This window comes from Syzygium oleosum, unplaced genomic scaffold (assembly GCF_021117445.2).
Source record: "Syzygium oleosum isolate NSW1041296 unplaced genomic scaffold, Sole_v2.1 Sole_v2.08, whole genome shotgun sequence".
Taxonomy (NCBI): Eukaryota; Viridiplantae; Streptophyta; class Magnoliopsida; order Myrtales; family Myrtaceae; genus Syzygium; species Syzygium oleosum.
The window spans coordinates 10,706,607-10,720,804 of record NW_026607492.1 but is presented as its reverse complement, the minus strand read 5'-3'; the positions used below and the strand labels follow the sequence as shown (position 1 = coordinate 10,720,804).

Genomic DNA, 14,198 nt, shown 5'->3' with positions numbered 1-14,198 from the left:
TTACAAGCTAACAATTTAAGTTAATAGAGGTTCGTAACTTGCTATTTTCTAGAGATATATATATATATATCCTGTAAGGGTAATGTTTTCAAACCCCAGTAACCCGGTTGAAGGAAATTTCCTCGAATTCATCCATTTGATTGGTGGGTTAAATTCGAACGTGATCGATCAAGAGGGTGATTGGGGGGAATTTCCTCCGGCCTAGCCCATCATGTAAATGCCTAACTAGGTGCATCATAAGGAGTTTGAACTCTAGCTATCCACACACAAACAATGTAGACTGTAGCCCCTTTTTTTGCAAGCACATAGGGCTAATGGTTATTCTAATTCAACAACAGATGATTTATATCATCATTTCACAAGTTAATAGGGCATGAGTATGGTTGAGCGAACTATTCCCCACGCTTGTCATGCGGAGATCTCGACTCGCGGAGTTTCTTCTCGTCGGATAGAAGCGTAGCGAACCTGGAAGAGTTTAGACCAAAATTAATCGGCATTTTCGATGATAATCAAAGAAAACAAATCTCAAAGTGCTACAATTTTCCGAAGGACTTTATCGTATGAGAAACATTTACGCACAAAAAAATTTACCTTTTGAGGGCTTCCTCGTTGGTGCCAGCATTCAGAATGGGTTCGTAGCGGCCGGTCTCAACATTAACTCGCGAGACCGGCTTCTTCAACAAGTGCTCACCAACTTTCACCAGACCTTCCAAGTTCTCCTTCGTGGATGTGTCCACCGAAGATAAAGTCCCCTCTAGGGTGTCATCCTATAGCAATTCATTCAATTCTAGTAGCTTGAGTTAGTACCAAGTATAGATTAATAGAAATCACAACGAAAGAATTCGGAGGTTATTTGTGATAGTTTGTATTATATGCTTTCTCAACATATATGAGATGTCCCACGTCATTTGTGAACAGAGCTTATATGCTCTTTATATATATGCGGTCTTTCTCCACATATTAGTTTAGGTTTTTGTGTTAGAATTTCTAACATTGTATCAGAATCACGTGTCGTTCATAAATAAGCCTGCACGTGAGAGAGAGTGTTAAAATATGTCACATTGCCATCTATATGAAATTTATACTTCCCTCCCTATTTATATGCTCGTTATGTACATGTGGTCTCCCTCGACTTATTAATTTAAGTTTTTTGATTGAATTTTTTAACTATCCATAAAGATCTTGATGATTTCTACATATTAACTGCATTCATGTCAATTTCCTAACAGCCTGCCTACATGGAAACGATTTTCTCCGCCTATGGCGGGCACAAAAAGAAGACATTTCGGGAACACGCGCGCGACTAAAGCAAAGACGGAGTAATTAGTGAAAATCTTACGTTGATACGGAGGTAATTGTTCTCGGACTGGTAGGCCTTGAAGACCACGGAATTGTGGTAATCGACGATATCGGAACTCCCTTGAGAGTAGACGTCTATCAAAGGGCTCGTGCCGTCCTGGTACAACCAGCAGAACAACCCCCACTTTGAGGCCTTCTTGGCGTTGAACTTGATCTCAGACGTGTCCGAGCCTGTCCCGAGCGAAATCACCAAGAATCGAGTGTAGTCGACGGGCGATTTGATCTCGGAGAAGTGTGGGTCTTCATTCAAGATCTGCCTGGTCACTTCACTGATGGCGACCAATGTCTGGAAAAATAAAAAATGTTGAAATATTCCAGTATATTGAATAGAATTAATAGTGATATAATCAACTAGGGTTTGTAGGCTTTATGACTCAAATTATTGATTCTCATCTCTACCGCTCAATCATTGTGTTACAAATTGCTTAAATTTATTTGATTTTCTACTTCAGCATTGTAAAAGTCGTGTATAAGATACTTTCCGCTTGGATTGAACCAGATATGAATCGTTTTGATTTAGGTAAGGTATAAATTAATCTAATTTATCCCTTTGCAATCATAACACAGCATGAAATCCAAAAGATGAGTAAGGCTCCATCCATGCAAACATGGCAATGACCCCTGATATTACCGTGAGAAAGAGACGATTTGACGCACTTGACGACTTAACCAATCCTTACAAATTGAAACAACCATTTTCTGAACATTTCTATGATTGGGTGTATAGATTCGAGAGAGTTTTTCCGATCAATTTTGGCCATGAATCACACTATTGGTGTGACATTCTGAAATTTCCACCAATTGGAATTTATTGAATAATTGAGTTTTATGAGATGTGCTCGCGGTAGATTCTCGCCCGGAACTGATCATTCCTGGGAATGCTAACCATTAGGGAAAGGCTATTAGGGGGAATTAAATTCGCGCGGCTAAAGGAAATTCGATCGTGAATGGATTTCGACCATTAAATCGCGTAAGTGATATTTTGAGCCACTGTTGGCCGATCCAAGGATAGTTAGGGGTCAGTTCGCCACTGTCCTAGTAGTGGATCGCGGGTGATTCCGTTGGACCACGAAACGACTTGACGAATGATTCCGAAATTATACCGAACGTTCGTACCCCTCGGATCAAGTGATTGATCTTTGCGATTTTTATGACAACCGAGATCGTCACGCACCGAACGGACTTGCACGTGACTCGATTCAGTATCAGTCATGAGTCGATTATGCGAATTTCCCCAGCAAGCCGCCCGTTGGCTCGAGAAACGCTCGAGTTGCGTTTAATAGAATTTAATTATGGAATTTTTGCCCAAATTGGACACCGGAAAATTAGGAAGTCACGCCGGAAGGTTAGGACGACGTTGCACGTGACACGTGTGAATTTTTGGTGCGCTCAATTCCTTCGGAAAAATTCGATTTGGACAAGAAACGGAGAAAGTGACCAAAATACCCCTAGGATTTATTAAAGGGTATGTTTTAAGGGTAAAGGGCATTTTGGTCATTTCCGCATTTAGCCAAAATTTACTATTTAGGTCAAGAATGTCATCTTTCTCACCTCATTTTTTCTATTCCTTTGCCGTGAAACACCTCCCCCAAAATTGCCGTGAGCTCTCCCTCTCTCTCCCGTGAATTTCCTTGGCCATTCTTCTTCACGCCGGCGCCACCGCCGCTCACCGCCGCTTGCCACACCGCCGGACCGCCACCTTGCCGTCGCCGTGCCGCCCTCCAACCTCACCGTCTCTCTCTCTTTCCCCTCTCTTTCTCTCTCTTCCCGTGACCCATTTCCGGCCGTGCAAGACCACGCCGCCGCCGGACCGCTGCCGTGCAAGCCGGAAACCACCGTGAGTTGTTTGCCTTCGCCGTAGAGCGCCACCGCTTTCCGTTCTAGCCGTTTTAGCCTAGAACGCGGTAAGTCATACTCTAATCCCGATTTAGGATTTTGGGTATCGCCGAACAATTTGATTTTGGGTGAAATTGGACTTGTGCGGGTGCGAAATGTTGGGGCTTTAGACCGGGAATGTATGGCGGGCCTTAAGGAATTAATTTGGAATTTTTGGAGGACGATTTGAGGGAATTTTAAGCTAAGAATCACTGTTCACGAGGCTGTGATTCACTGTTCACGAGGCTGTGATGCTCGGTCCGGGACGCAAGTTAGATTTTTAGAACCGGTATTTAATGGCGAGGAAGTCCCATGAAGGACCGGAATCAATTTTGCGTCGTTTGGTGGGAGAAAAATAGAAATTTATGTGTTTTACGTGTGTTTTAATTATAATTGAGTTGTGGTGGTAGAATTGTGTGCGCATCTGTGCAATGGGCTGGTGTAAATATGTTTGATTCGTGCACGTTTGGGTTCAATTGAAATGATTGTTCAATTGACCATGTGATATGCTGAGTTAGCCAATGCGGGTAAGTCGCGCCTAAACCTAATTTAGGACTTTGGGTATCGACGGGTAATTCCGGACAAAATTAGTATGAAATTAGGTGCGGAATTACATGGATAGGGAGTGGAAATTTTATGGCAGGCCTTAGGAATTAATTCGGGTAATATTTATTGGAAATTCAGAAAATGGGGGCTGCGAAATACTGTTCATATGCTGCGAAACATTGTTCACTGGCTGTGGATTACTGTTCACGGGGTTGTGATGGTCCGATTGGGATGCAAGTTGAATTTTTGGAACCTAGAAATTATGGCGAGAAAGTCCCGTGAATGATCAGAATTAATCCGACGCCATTTGGTTGGAGAAAATTGGCAATTTACGTGCTCTGGGCATGTTTGAATTATTCTGGATGGGGTTGATTTAATTGAGTATTTGTTTGTGTGTTATATGAGGTAACTCGAGGATGAAATGAGGATGTTTCGAGGCTGGAGTGAGACTGAATAAAATGTCAGATGTTGTGGGATGGAATTGGCAAACTTAGGGCTCGATTTAAGGCCAGGTAGTGTCGGTTTGGTGTGTGGTAGTATGGTTAGATTGTGATGTTTAATAGGCATGGAAATGTCGAAATTATGCCTATGAACGTGGCTGTGATTGTGGGCCCATGAGCGGCCTTGTGTGTTTATTGAACCGTGGTTTGATGGATTGAAATGTGCTTGATTATGTGCACGCGTGGGCCAGATTGAATTAATTGTTGAAATTGGCCATGTCGAATGCTGAGTGAGCATGTTTTACGTGTTAATTGATGCGTGCACGGGCCGCGTGTGATGGGCCAGTTGATTGTGGTAAATGCTTGATGAGCATGTGCATGGGTAAGAAAGAAAAGTGGTGTGGCTTGTGATTGTGGAAGTTATGTGAAGGTGTGTAAGTGCGAGAATGGGATCGGGCCGAGTATCATAAGCTCGGGCAGCGATCACGTAGATCTGTTGCATTTGGCACAGGCTGAGGCTTGAAAAAGCAAGAATGAGAATCGGTCCGAGGCACGATCAGCTCGGGTGAGACCGGGATTGGACCGAGGCATCCTAAGCTCGGGTTCCAATCACGTAGGCCTGTCGCATTTGGCGCGGGCTGAGTTGGGATCGGGCCTGGGGCGTGTGATGCTCAGGTTGCGATTGGGGCCTGAGGCGTGAACGGGTACTTGAGCCGGATGTGGTGAATGATCGCAGTGTACCTGAGGCGTGTACGTTTACGCGGGTCACTGGCGAGTGATGTGGGAAGTGATGAGTGGTCGCAGTGTACCTGAGGCGTGTACGTTTGCGCGGGTCACTGGCGAGTGATGTGGGAAAGAGGAATTGAGAACGGAAAGAATGTGTGCGAAATGAGAATCGTACATGCGTGTGTTTGCATCTGATGTAATTATGATCGAGTGCGGGTGTGCGCATGATTAAGCCTGACCATATTAATTGATGTACCTGTGTTGTGATGATTTGATGTGCGTGAATGTGTGTGTTTGTGCTATTGTCTAGAGGTACGTGATAGCCTAGGTTGGGTTTAGGGGTGTACTTACTGAGAAGTGTCTCACGGTTGTTTTCAACCAAATATTTCAGAACCCAAACCTGAGCCGTGACTAATCCGCCACCACCTCCAGTACGTTTTGGAGTTCCAGTGCATACAGAGTATGAGACAGCTGAGTTTCAAATGGGAGACGGGATGATGTGGAGTTAGATTCTGAGTGGACGCCAAGCAAGGGGTGTTAAAGGTCGTTACGGGTTGGATGGCAGGTCATCGGTTTTTGTTCTTACTCTTGAAGGGTTCAAATGTGTGCACTGGTAAACTAAGGCTTGTATTTTGTAAATATGGTGGTACAAGTTTGACCGAGTAATGGAAATGTATATATTCTCCCAATGTTTCCCCAGTTAAATTTTTGTTCGGGTGTTTTATGGTTTCCGTGTGCGCAATTAAATATCTGATGTTTAGATGAGGTCGGTGACAACCTGGGACGTCGCAACTGATTGAGCGGAGGCGGGATGTCGCGGGCTCGACGGGAGCTCGGGGCGTGACAATTGGAGTTGTGGAGCCCGATAGAGGAAACTATTGTTAAAGTTGAGAAAGGAAAGTACTCCAAAGGGTGTACATGAAATTTCTATCATAACTTTGTATGCCATAAACTCTTGTTATATTTTGAGGCGTTATTTCTTGTAATTGTAACTCAATCCTAATAGTGAAAAGATTGTCTGGCACGGCACCATGGTATTTCCCTTTCAAATTTAGAAGAGTTTCCATGTAAAAAAATTTGTGTCTTCTTCTTTGATTTTTTTCTCTTTTACATTTCATGTTCCTAGCAACTAGTATTGAAGTTTGGTTTGGCGGTATTGTAAGAGCCATTAAGATGGACAAAGGGAGGGTGAAGATCGATCGGTTCGACGATGTATATTTGGTTTCTGGAAGATGCAGATCGAGTATCTACTGTATCAAAATGACTTGCATTAGGCTCTGGAAGCGAAACCAAAATCGATCGAGCAAGAAGATTGGGGATTGTTGATAAGCAATCCCTAGGTGTGATTCATCTTATGTTGGTGCAGAACGTTGCCTTTAGCATCGCCAATAAGAAGACAACATCCGATTTCATGAGGGTTATATCTAACCTGTACAAGATAGCAAACAAGGTATATCTGAATCTAAAGATGAACGAAGGTGCTTCTGTGATAGATCATCTAATGACTTCAACATAATCACGACTCAGTTGAGTACGATGACAATAAAATTGGAAGACGAGTAAAAGCTTTGATTTACTTATCTTCTCCACATGCAAGTTGGAGTGCAATTGTGATTGCAGTGAACAATTTGTCTGGTCGTAAGAAGTTGAAACTTTAGGAGACTGAGATTTGATTTATAGCGAGAATATTCGCAAAAGAGAATAAGGTGAATTTTCGGACGTTGCCTTGAGCATTGAAGACAAATGGGGAAGCAATCAACGAGGTTAGAACTGGAATCGTGGTAGATCGAAGTCCGTGTAAAGAAGCAAATCAAGACCTTGTGATGAATAATTTGTTGGAATTGTGAAAAGAATGGCCATCTGAAACGAGATTGCAAAGACCCACAGAACAAAAATCAGTATTCGGATTGGAATCAAGAGGAGGAGAAATCTCTTAATGCAACCTTTGAACCCTAATTTTGAGCGTTGACAATCCAATTGAGTCTTAAATTCTAGATTCAAGTGCATAGTTTCAACTTCTGTAGAAGATTAATGCACAATTTTGTTGTTGGAAAGCTAGAAAAGATTTATCTTCTTGATGATGAACCTTAGGATATTATGAGGAATGATGATGTTCACATAAAAACTGCGTTATGTCAGATATGTTCCTAGTTGTTAAAGGTGCTATGGTTGTAGCAACGGGAACAAAATTGAAAACACTATATTTGACTGAAAACAGCAGAGAAATAGTAGCAGCTATTGACTTAGTAGTTGATTCAAAATTTTTGCACTATAGGCTTGGACACATGAGTGGAAAAGTGGATGAATGTATTACCATCAAATAGAAAATTGCCCGATCTGAAGTCTATATATATTGGTCTTTGTGACGGTTGCGTTCTAGGCAAGTAGAAACGCATCAGTTTTTCAAAGACTAGAAGACAACCCAAGAAAGGAAGGTATAGGTTAATTTTCTTGGAGGCCAGCCATTATGTATTCCCTTGGAGGCTCACTTTACTACTTCACGTCTATTGACGACTCCACTAGGAAGGTATAGGTTAATTTTCTAAAAAATAAATATAATGTGTTCGTTACTTTTCAAAGATAAAAGCTGAAGCAGAGAATGAGATCGATCGGAAGATTAAATGTTTAACGTCTAACAATGGAGGGGAGTATCTTAGCAAGGAGTTCAAGGAGTTTTTCTTTATTGACGTTGGAATGAATAAAATAAGAAAATAATAAGAAAGAATGATGTTGCATTCAATAAAAACGTGTTATACAATGACAAATCTGTTGTAGAATATAGCATGAGGGAACAAATAAAAGGAACTAGAGCAATTGAATTGGAGGGGTTTTCTGAGAATATTTTGATTGGAAATCCTAAACTGTCATTAAAGATTCTGATCAAGAACCAAAATAAGAACCACCTATACCTCAACCCACTTTAAGAAAATCTATCAAAAATTATAAACCAGTATAGATGTATTCTCTATCATTTCATTATTTACTTTTGACTCATGCTAGCGAATCAAAAGAACTTTTCATTAAGCAATGTAGGTTAAATTTCTTTAGTGGGAGTGAGCAATGTAGGATGAGTTGGACTCACTCTAGAAGAATAGAACTTCGGTATTAACTCAGTTATCAAATGGGAAGAAGGCATTGCAGGACAAATGGGTGTATGAGTCAAAGAAAAATTGAATGGCAGCAAGAGAGACAAGGCAATGTTCATAGTCAAAGGTTTTCTATAAAAGAAATGAATTGACTATGAGAGAATTTCTCTTCAATTATTAAGTTGACTGCTATAAGCTCTGTGTTGAGTATTGTTATTACTGAAAATTTACATTTGGAGATGTTAGATATGAAGATTACATTCCTCCATGGTGACATCGAGGAGGATATCTATATAGTGCAACAAGAAAGTTTTTACATTTCTTGTAAAGAAAACTATGTCTACAAACATAAAAAAAAAAGAAAAAAGAAAAAAAACCTCGTACAGTTTAAAATAGGCTCATAGACAATGATACAAGAAATTTGACACATTTAGTGCAATAATGGCTTCACTACATGTGAAATGGATCAAAACTATTACTTGAATGAATTTGATGACTGCTATATCATTTTGCTATTGTATGCGAATGAAATGCTTGTTGCAGTATCTAACATGAAGGAGATTCACGGACTAAAGTATCAATTTTCAAAAGAGTTTGAAATGAAGGATTTGGGAGCAGCAAATCAGATTCTAGGGACGAGGATCACGCGAGATAGATTATATGGAATTCTAAAGTCGTTTCAAGAGAAATACATTGAGAAGGTGTTGGATAGATTCGGCAATTCATAATGCAAAATGCAGAAGCACTCCTTTAGGAAGTCACTCCAAGCTTTGGAAGAAGCACTCACCGAAGATGGATGAGGAGCGGGAGCACGTGACTGAAGTTCCATACGCTTCAGCTGTCGGTAGTTTCATGTATCTTATGGTGTATACTAGACCAAATAGAGCTCATGTAGCGGAAGTAATGAGTAGATATATGGCTAATCTAAGAAAGAAGTATTGAGAAGTTGTGAAGTGACTATTAAGATACATGAGAGGTATTTCGGGTATGACACTTTGTTGCATGAAAGAAAGTGTGACTTTACAAGGCTATATCTATGCGGATCTTGGCATTGACATGGACAAGGGAAAAGAGCACCTCGGTTTATGTTTTTACCTTAGATAACACTGTAATCAGTTGGATGAAAGACTTCAAAATTGTGTGTTCCTCTCAACCATTCTGTTGCTATAATTGAAGTTGGCAAAGAGATGATTTAGTTGAAGAGTTTTGTAAAGAAAGGCAGGGGGCAAGATAACAGCATTTTTTTCAGTGATAGTCAAAAATTTGTTTTGTAAAGAATCTAGTATTTCACTCAAGGACAAAGCATATGTAGTTGAAGTAACATCATAATCGTGCACTTATAGATTATGAGACATTGTTATTAAAGAAGATCTTTGGCGCTAAAAATTTAGTAGATATGTTTACCAAGGGCATCACTACTAAGAAATTCGGGATGTGTATTGCCTCAGTTGGCCTCCATGATCAATGACGAGTAGGTGCCACTGCACTAGGATAGTTTGGGTTACAAAGATGAGTGAGTATTATGAGAGATTATTTCGTTTTGAAGATCAGCCTCAAAATGAAAGATTGATGGAGATGTGTAGTTTGACAGAAGAAAGTACTTTTTAAGCTAAGAACAGAAAGTACTATCAAGGATATATCTACTGTAGCTTTGTATGCCCTAAATTCTTATTATATATTGAGGCGATACCTCTTGTATTTATAAACCGACTCTAATAAAGAAAAGACTCCTTAGGGTGGCACCGTAATTTTTTCCTTTCTAATTTCAAAGGGTTTCTACGTAAAAATTCGTTTTTTTTTCTGATTTTTTCTCTCTTACATTTCGGGTTCCTAACACCACACATCAATTCGGCAAAATGTACTACAGAGTTATATCGTTGGGGGCTAGCGTCTTGAATAATGTGCATCTGTAACTCATATTTCCAGCCGATACTAGACTTCTTTGAAAATACAAAAAGCAAAAAGAGGAAAAAGGGAGCTATCTAAGACTTCTCTCCTAAGCTTATCATGTTGATCATGACTTGCCGTTAGCTAGCCTATTATCTCAAGATGACTTTCGGTCTTTGAATTTGTTGATACGCATCTTCGAGGTGTTAGCTTTCATCTTAACAAACCATCACATCGTTGGACCGGAAAGGGTTATTGCAGCCGAATACTCTAGATCGCATATATCTATTGTCATCTGGAACAACCTCATAGAAATCACTACGGGTCGCTCTTCGGAAAAAAAAAATCACACTGGATAGGACAGTATCCAGCTTATTTCACATCGACGCCGAATTTCCGATCTATAAAGCCCTCGAATATTGCAACATGAGATCGGTTTAATGGTTAAGGATTGGGCATACTTGTGTAGGTTCGGCACAATTTTTTTGTTCTTCATACGATCAAGAATAAAAGATTCACGCTTGGGCGGTTCACTTGTGTCTTGGTTCATGTTTTTCAACCTAGCCCATGACATTAACGGGTATTTCGTAGGCCAAGGTTTCCTTACTTAGAATGAACTTCCTCATCGTAATAGAAAAAGGATAAAGTCACTCCGCAAGATTCCAACTATTCTAACTTAAACAATGGGCTATCTTCGATATCAAAACCGATATATTAACTTTATAATCTTATATCTATGTTAGACATACATACCGGGTTGTTGGCGACCATACCACCATCGATGAGGTTGAATTCATGGGCTTGTCCATCTTTATCTCCCGTCTTGAAATAATGGGCGGGGAAGTAAGTCGGAGCAGCCGACGTGCCAATGCATATGTCCGATAGTTGAGCGTCCAAGAATGAATGTTTTGCCACCTACCCGAGGTAAAAATCCATTGAAAAAACGTCAAATATGATACATTATCTTGGATCGGTTGATTTCTGTACGTGTGATAGTTTCTTTTCAATAGAACTAGATAATTAATGAGAATTGTCTTTGTCAAACTGACACTATCAGTAATCCCTTTTTCAATTGGAAATCAGAAGCTGCAAGAAAAGTATGATTCCATCGCAATGGAAAAAAATACCAAAAAAGTCTTAAACATATTACAATTTAATCATAAATTTTTTTTTCTGTTAATTGAGTCCTAAACCTTTGTATATATGTCAATTCAGTCCATTCGGTCAATTTTGGCCGAAATCGCTGGCGTAGGCTCCAACCGTCCTACTTGGCACAACCAGCGCCAACGCGAACGTTTTTTAATAATATTTTTTAATATTTTATTTTCTTTTTTTCTTTTTTTTCTTTTTTCTTTTATTTTTACCAACTCCTAACTGTGGGCTGACGAGGAAAGGTCGGCCGACCCACCCTCACCAACCAAAGACAAGGGCCGAGACGTCCTCGCCAACACTAGGCGAGGGCGGCCTCACTTGCTCAGATCAGGCAAGGTCATCGCGGTGACCAGCAACCCTCGCCGAGCTACAGTTGGGAGTTGGGAAGAAAAAAGAAAGGAAAGAAAGAAAGAAAAAATAGAAAAATTCAAAAATATTAAAATATTATTTAAAAGTGTCCACTTAGTGTTTGCCATGTCACGTAGGACGCTTGGCATCCATGTTAACGATGTCCGGCCAAAATTGATTAAATGGACACAATTGGCAAAACGTGAAAAAGTTTATGACTGAATTGACATAATTGGAATAAATTTATGACTTTTTTGGTAATTCACCCCAACCTTTCACCCTCCAAAACTTCTACACAAGGCTATAATTAATTGAATATTTTCACGACATGCGTGCTCTCACCCGGGGTAGTTCCAATACGAATAGGGGATTAATATAGATCAAATTCAACAATTTGCAATGGTCCAAGTAATCTGATATGATTGGATCATGTCTCCCTCAATTGGTCATGACACATTTATGCTAATGTGTCACTCCAACAAAAAAATTTATGAAATTGCGTATAGATTTTTACATAAACAGGAGTTGGGCTATATATTTTCCTCCATCCTTAATTAAAAGAAGTTTTCTCTTATTCGTCCATTCACATGCAAATTTAACTAAACATAAATATGGTCGACGTCTATGTTTGCAACTCTCGTCAGTCAAAAGATTAGTTAAAGGAAGTTTGTTCCAACCTTCTTCACCTTGAAATGGAGAAAAACATAACTCATGTGACTTATACACAAACTACAAGCGCGCTCTGTCCAAAATACATACTGGAACCCACCTCATATGAAGAAAATAAAACTGGCTGAAGCTTTTTGATATCGAAGGTCGGGATAACCAAGCCGGTAAGGCTATCGTGCAGCCTCATTGTTCCAAGTAACTTCCTTATCAATTTGTGAAGATACACTCCATTGTACTTGGGTCCCGTCAGAGATCTCAGCGTGCTCACGACCGAACCCAGACACCCACTTTTTTGTATCGAAGGAGCAGCGGGACCAAGCAGAAAAGAAATGAAAAGACTCAAGTCAGTTGTTTTCAAATTTATCAGTGAGCATAAGAATGATAAAAAGAAGTTCGACAATTTAAGTTTTGCAACATGAGAGGTATGTCGATAATCGATTACCATCCTTGAGGGAAGATTTTAGGACAATTCTCTAAGTAAAATGGGACTATGTCTTTCGTAGCGAAGAGAGGGCGTTTGTTAGCATCAGGTGCTGACAACATGGCCGTGATGAGACCTCCTGTGCTTGTTCCTGCTATTACATCGAAATAATCTGCAAGCCTCGCATCTTCACCATCCAGCTCCTTCACCCAAAATACTCATTAAATTCCGGATTAGTATTTAAGCAAGAGATGGTTTGGACACCGGCGATGCCCCTTGTTGTAAGACTATAAAAGGAAACAGATAAGTCAAGAGACTTGCATGACTCATCGACCACCATAATCAAATTATGGAAGAAAGTTGAGAGCGAAAGAGCACAATGTTTGGCATAGCTTCCTTCCTCCATCACAGGAAAAAACGACGAAGAAAAGAAACAGAAAAAGAAAGCCTTCTCAAAAGTTTCTAAGACTGGAACCCTCATCGTAGCACAAGAATGTAACTCTTGTGTCCACTTTGTTTGTGTGGTTTGTTCATGTTATTACCTGAAGTTGGGCTTCAAGGTAACCGAGAATGACCCCTGGAATGATCCCTCGGACTCCTCCGCCATCAAGACTAAGGATCGTGACGAGATTTCCGTAAGCCGGAGGCTGAATTTTCAATGGCAAAGGTTTTCTCTCCATTTCTTTTTACTCGTTAATGCAAGAATTGTGTGTGCGCGTGTGAGAGAGAGAGAGAGGGAGAGAGATGAATGAATGTGTGGTATCTCCATGGTTGTGAAGCTCATAAGCATATATTGAGGGATGCAACTAATTACTTGCTTGACTAAACATGTGTACGTGGTGGTTCAATCTGGGCAATCATCAAAATAAAAAATAAAAAATGCTGAATATGAACATAGATACATCTGGCCGTGTGGCTTTTGTTCAGCTCTTGCTTAGTCAATTTGAGCGTTCCTCGGAAGTCAGCACGAAAAAGGGAGTACGACTGAGTCGATTGTCTAAATTGACAAGGTCTTATCATAGGCAAAAAGGGGTTGGTCCATGAAGGCAAAGTTCATTACTTGTTACACATTTTGGAGTGTTCGTGAGGCAAATAGAGATAGGGGGAGGTGGAAGGAAGGTTGGTTTGGATCATTCATGAGAGGAAAAATGATGCATGTGCGAGAGGTGCCAATTCAACTTTTGAGTGGTTATTAGAGACCTCGACAACACCCGCATGACTTCTGGTTGATTGAGGGCTTTTAATTTCTCGACAACAAAAAGACCCAATAGACAAGGTTAGTTGAGTATATGTACACATTCAAAGATCCAACAGAGCCTAGCGCTTTATTTAGCGAAGTGACTTTTTGTACACTCGTCTAGCATTTCTCTTCAATTCCTAGCAATGTAAGTAATACTTTAGCCGCATTAAGAGTGAAATTGGGTTATAATGATTCTGTTGAGATACACGTGTGAGTTATATTCGAAAAATCCTACATCGGATAATTGATGTGATGTGGAGCAGTTAATATATCCTAATTAGCCCATAACTCATTGGCTGAACCTTTTGAGTGAATATGGGTCCAACTGGATATATTAAAATGAACAAAAGTTGTGTGACAAATATGTCATGACATATAATGTTCTATGAATCGTGGGAATCATTTTTTAAATAATCCTTAACAGTACGAAAGTAACGAGAAACAAGAAA

The 14,198-nt window shown here is 40.1% G+C and overlaps 1 protein-coding gene across 1 annotated transcript; it reads right to left on the bottom strand.

Moving 5' to 3' along the window:
• Positions 1-276: 276 nt before the first annotated feature.
• LOC115662705 (patatin-like protein 3) lies at positions 277-13,462 on the bottom strand. Its single transcript, XM_030584812.2, has 7 exons — positions 13,052-13,462; positions 12,531-12,712; positions 12,189-12,375; positions 10,673-10,834; positions 1,340-1,645; positions 592-767; positions 277-465 (listed from the first exon to the last, which is right to left on the bottom strand). The coding sequence occupies exons 1-7, from the start codon at positions 13,187-13,189 to the stop codon at positions 393-395; spliced, it is 1,224 nt and encodes a 407-aa protein (XP_030440672.1). The 5' UTR covers positions 13,190-13,462; the 3' UTR covers positions 277-392.
• Between the last annotated feature and the right edge of the window lie 736 nt (positions 13,463-14,198).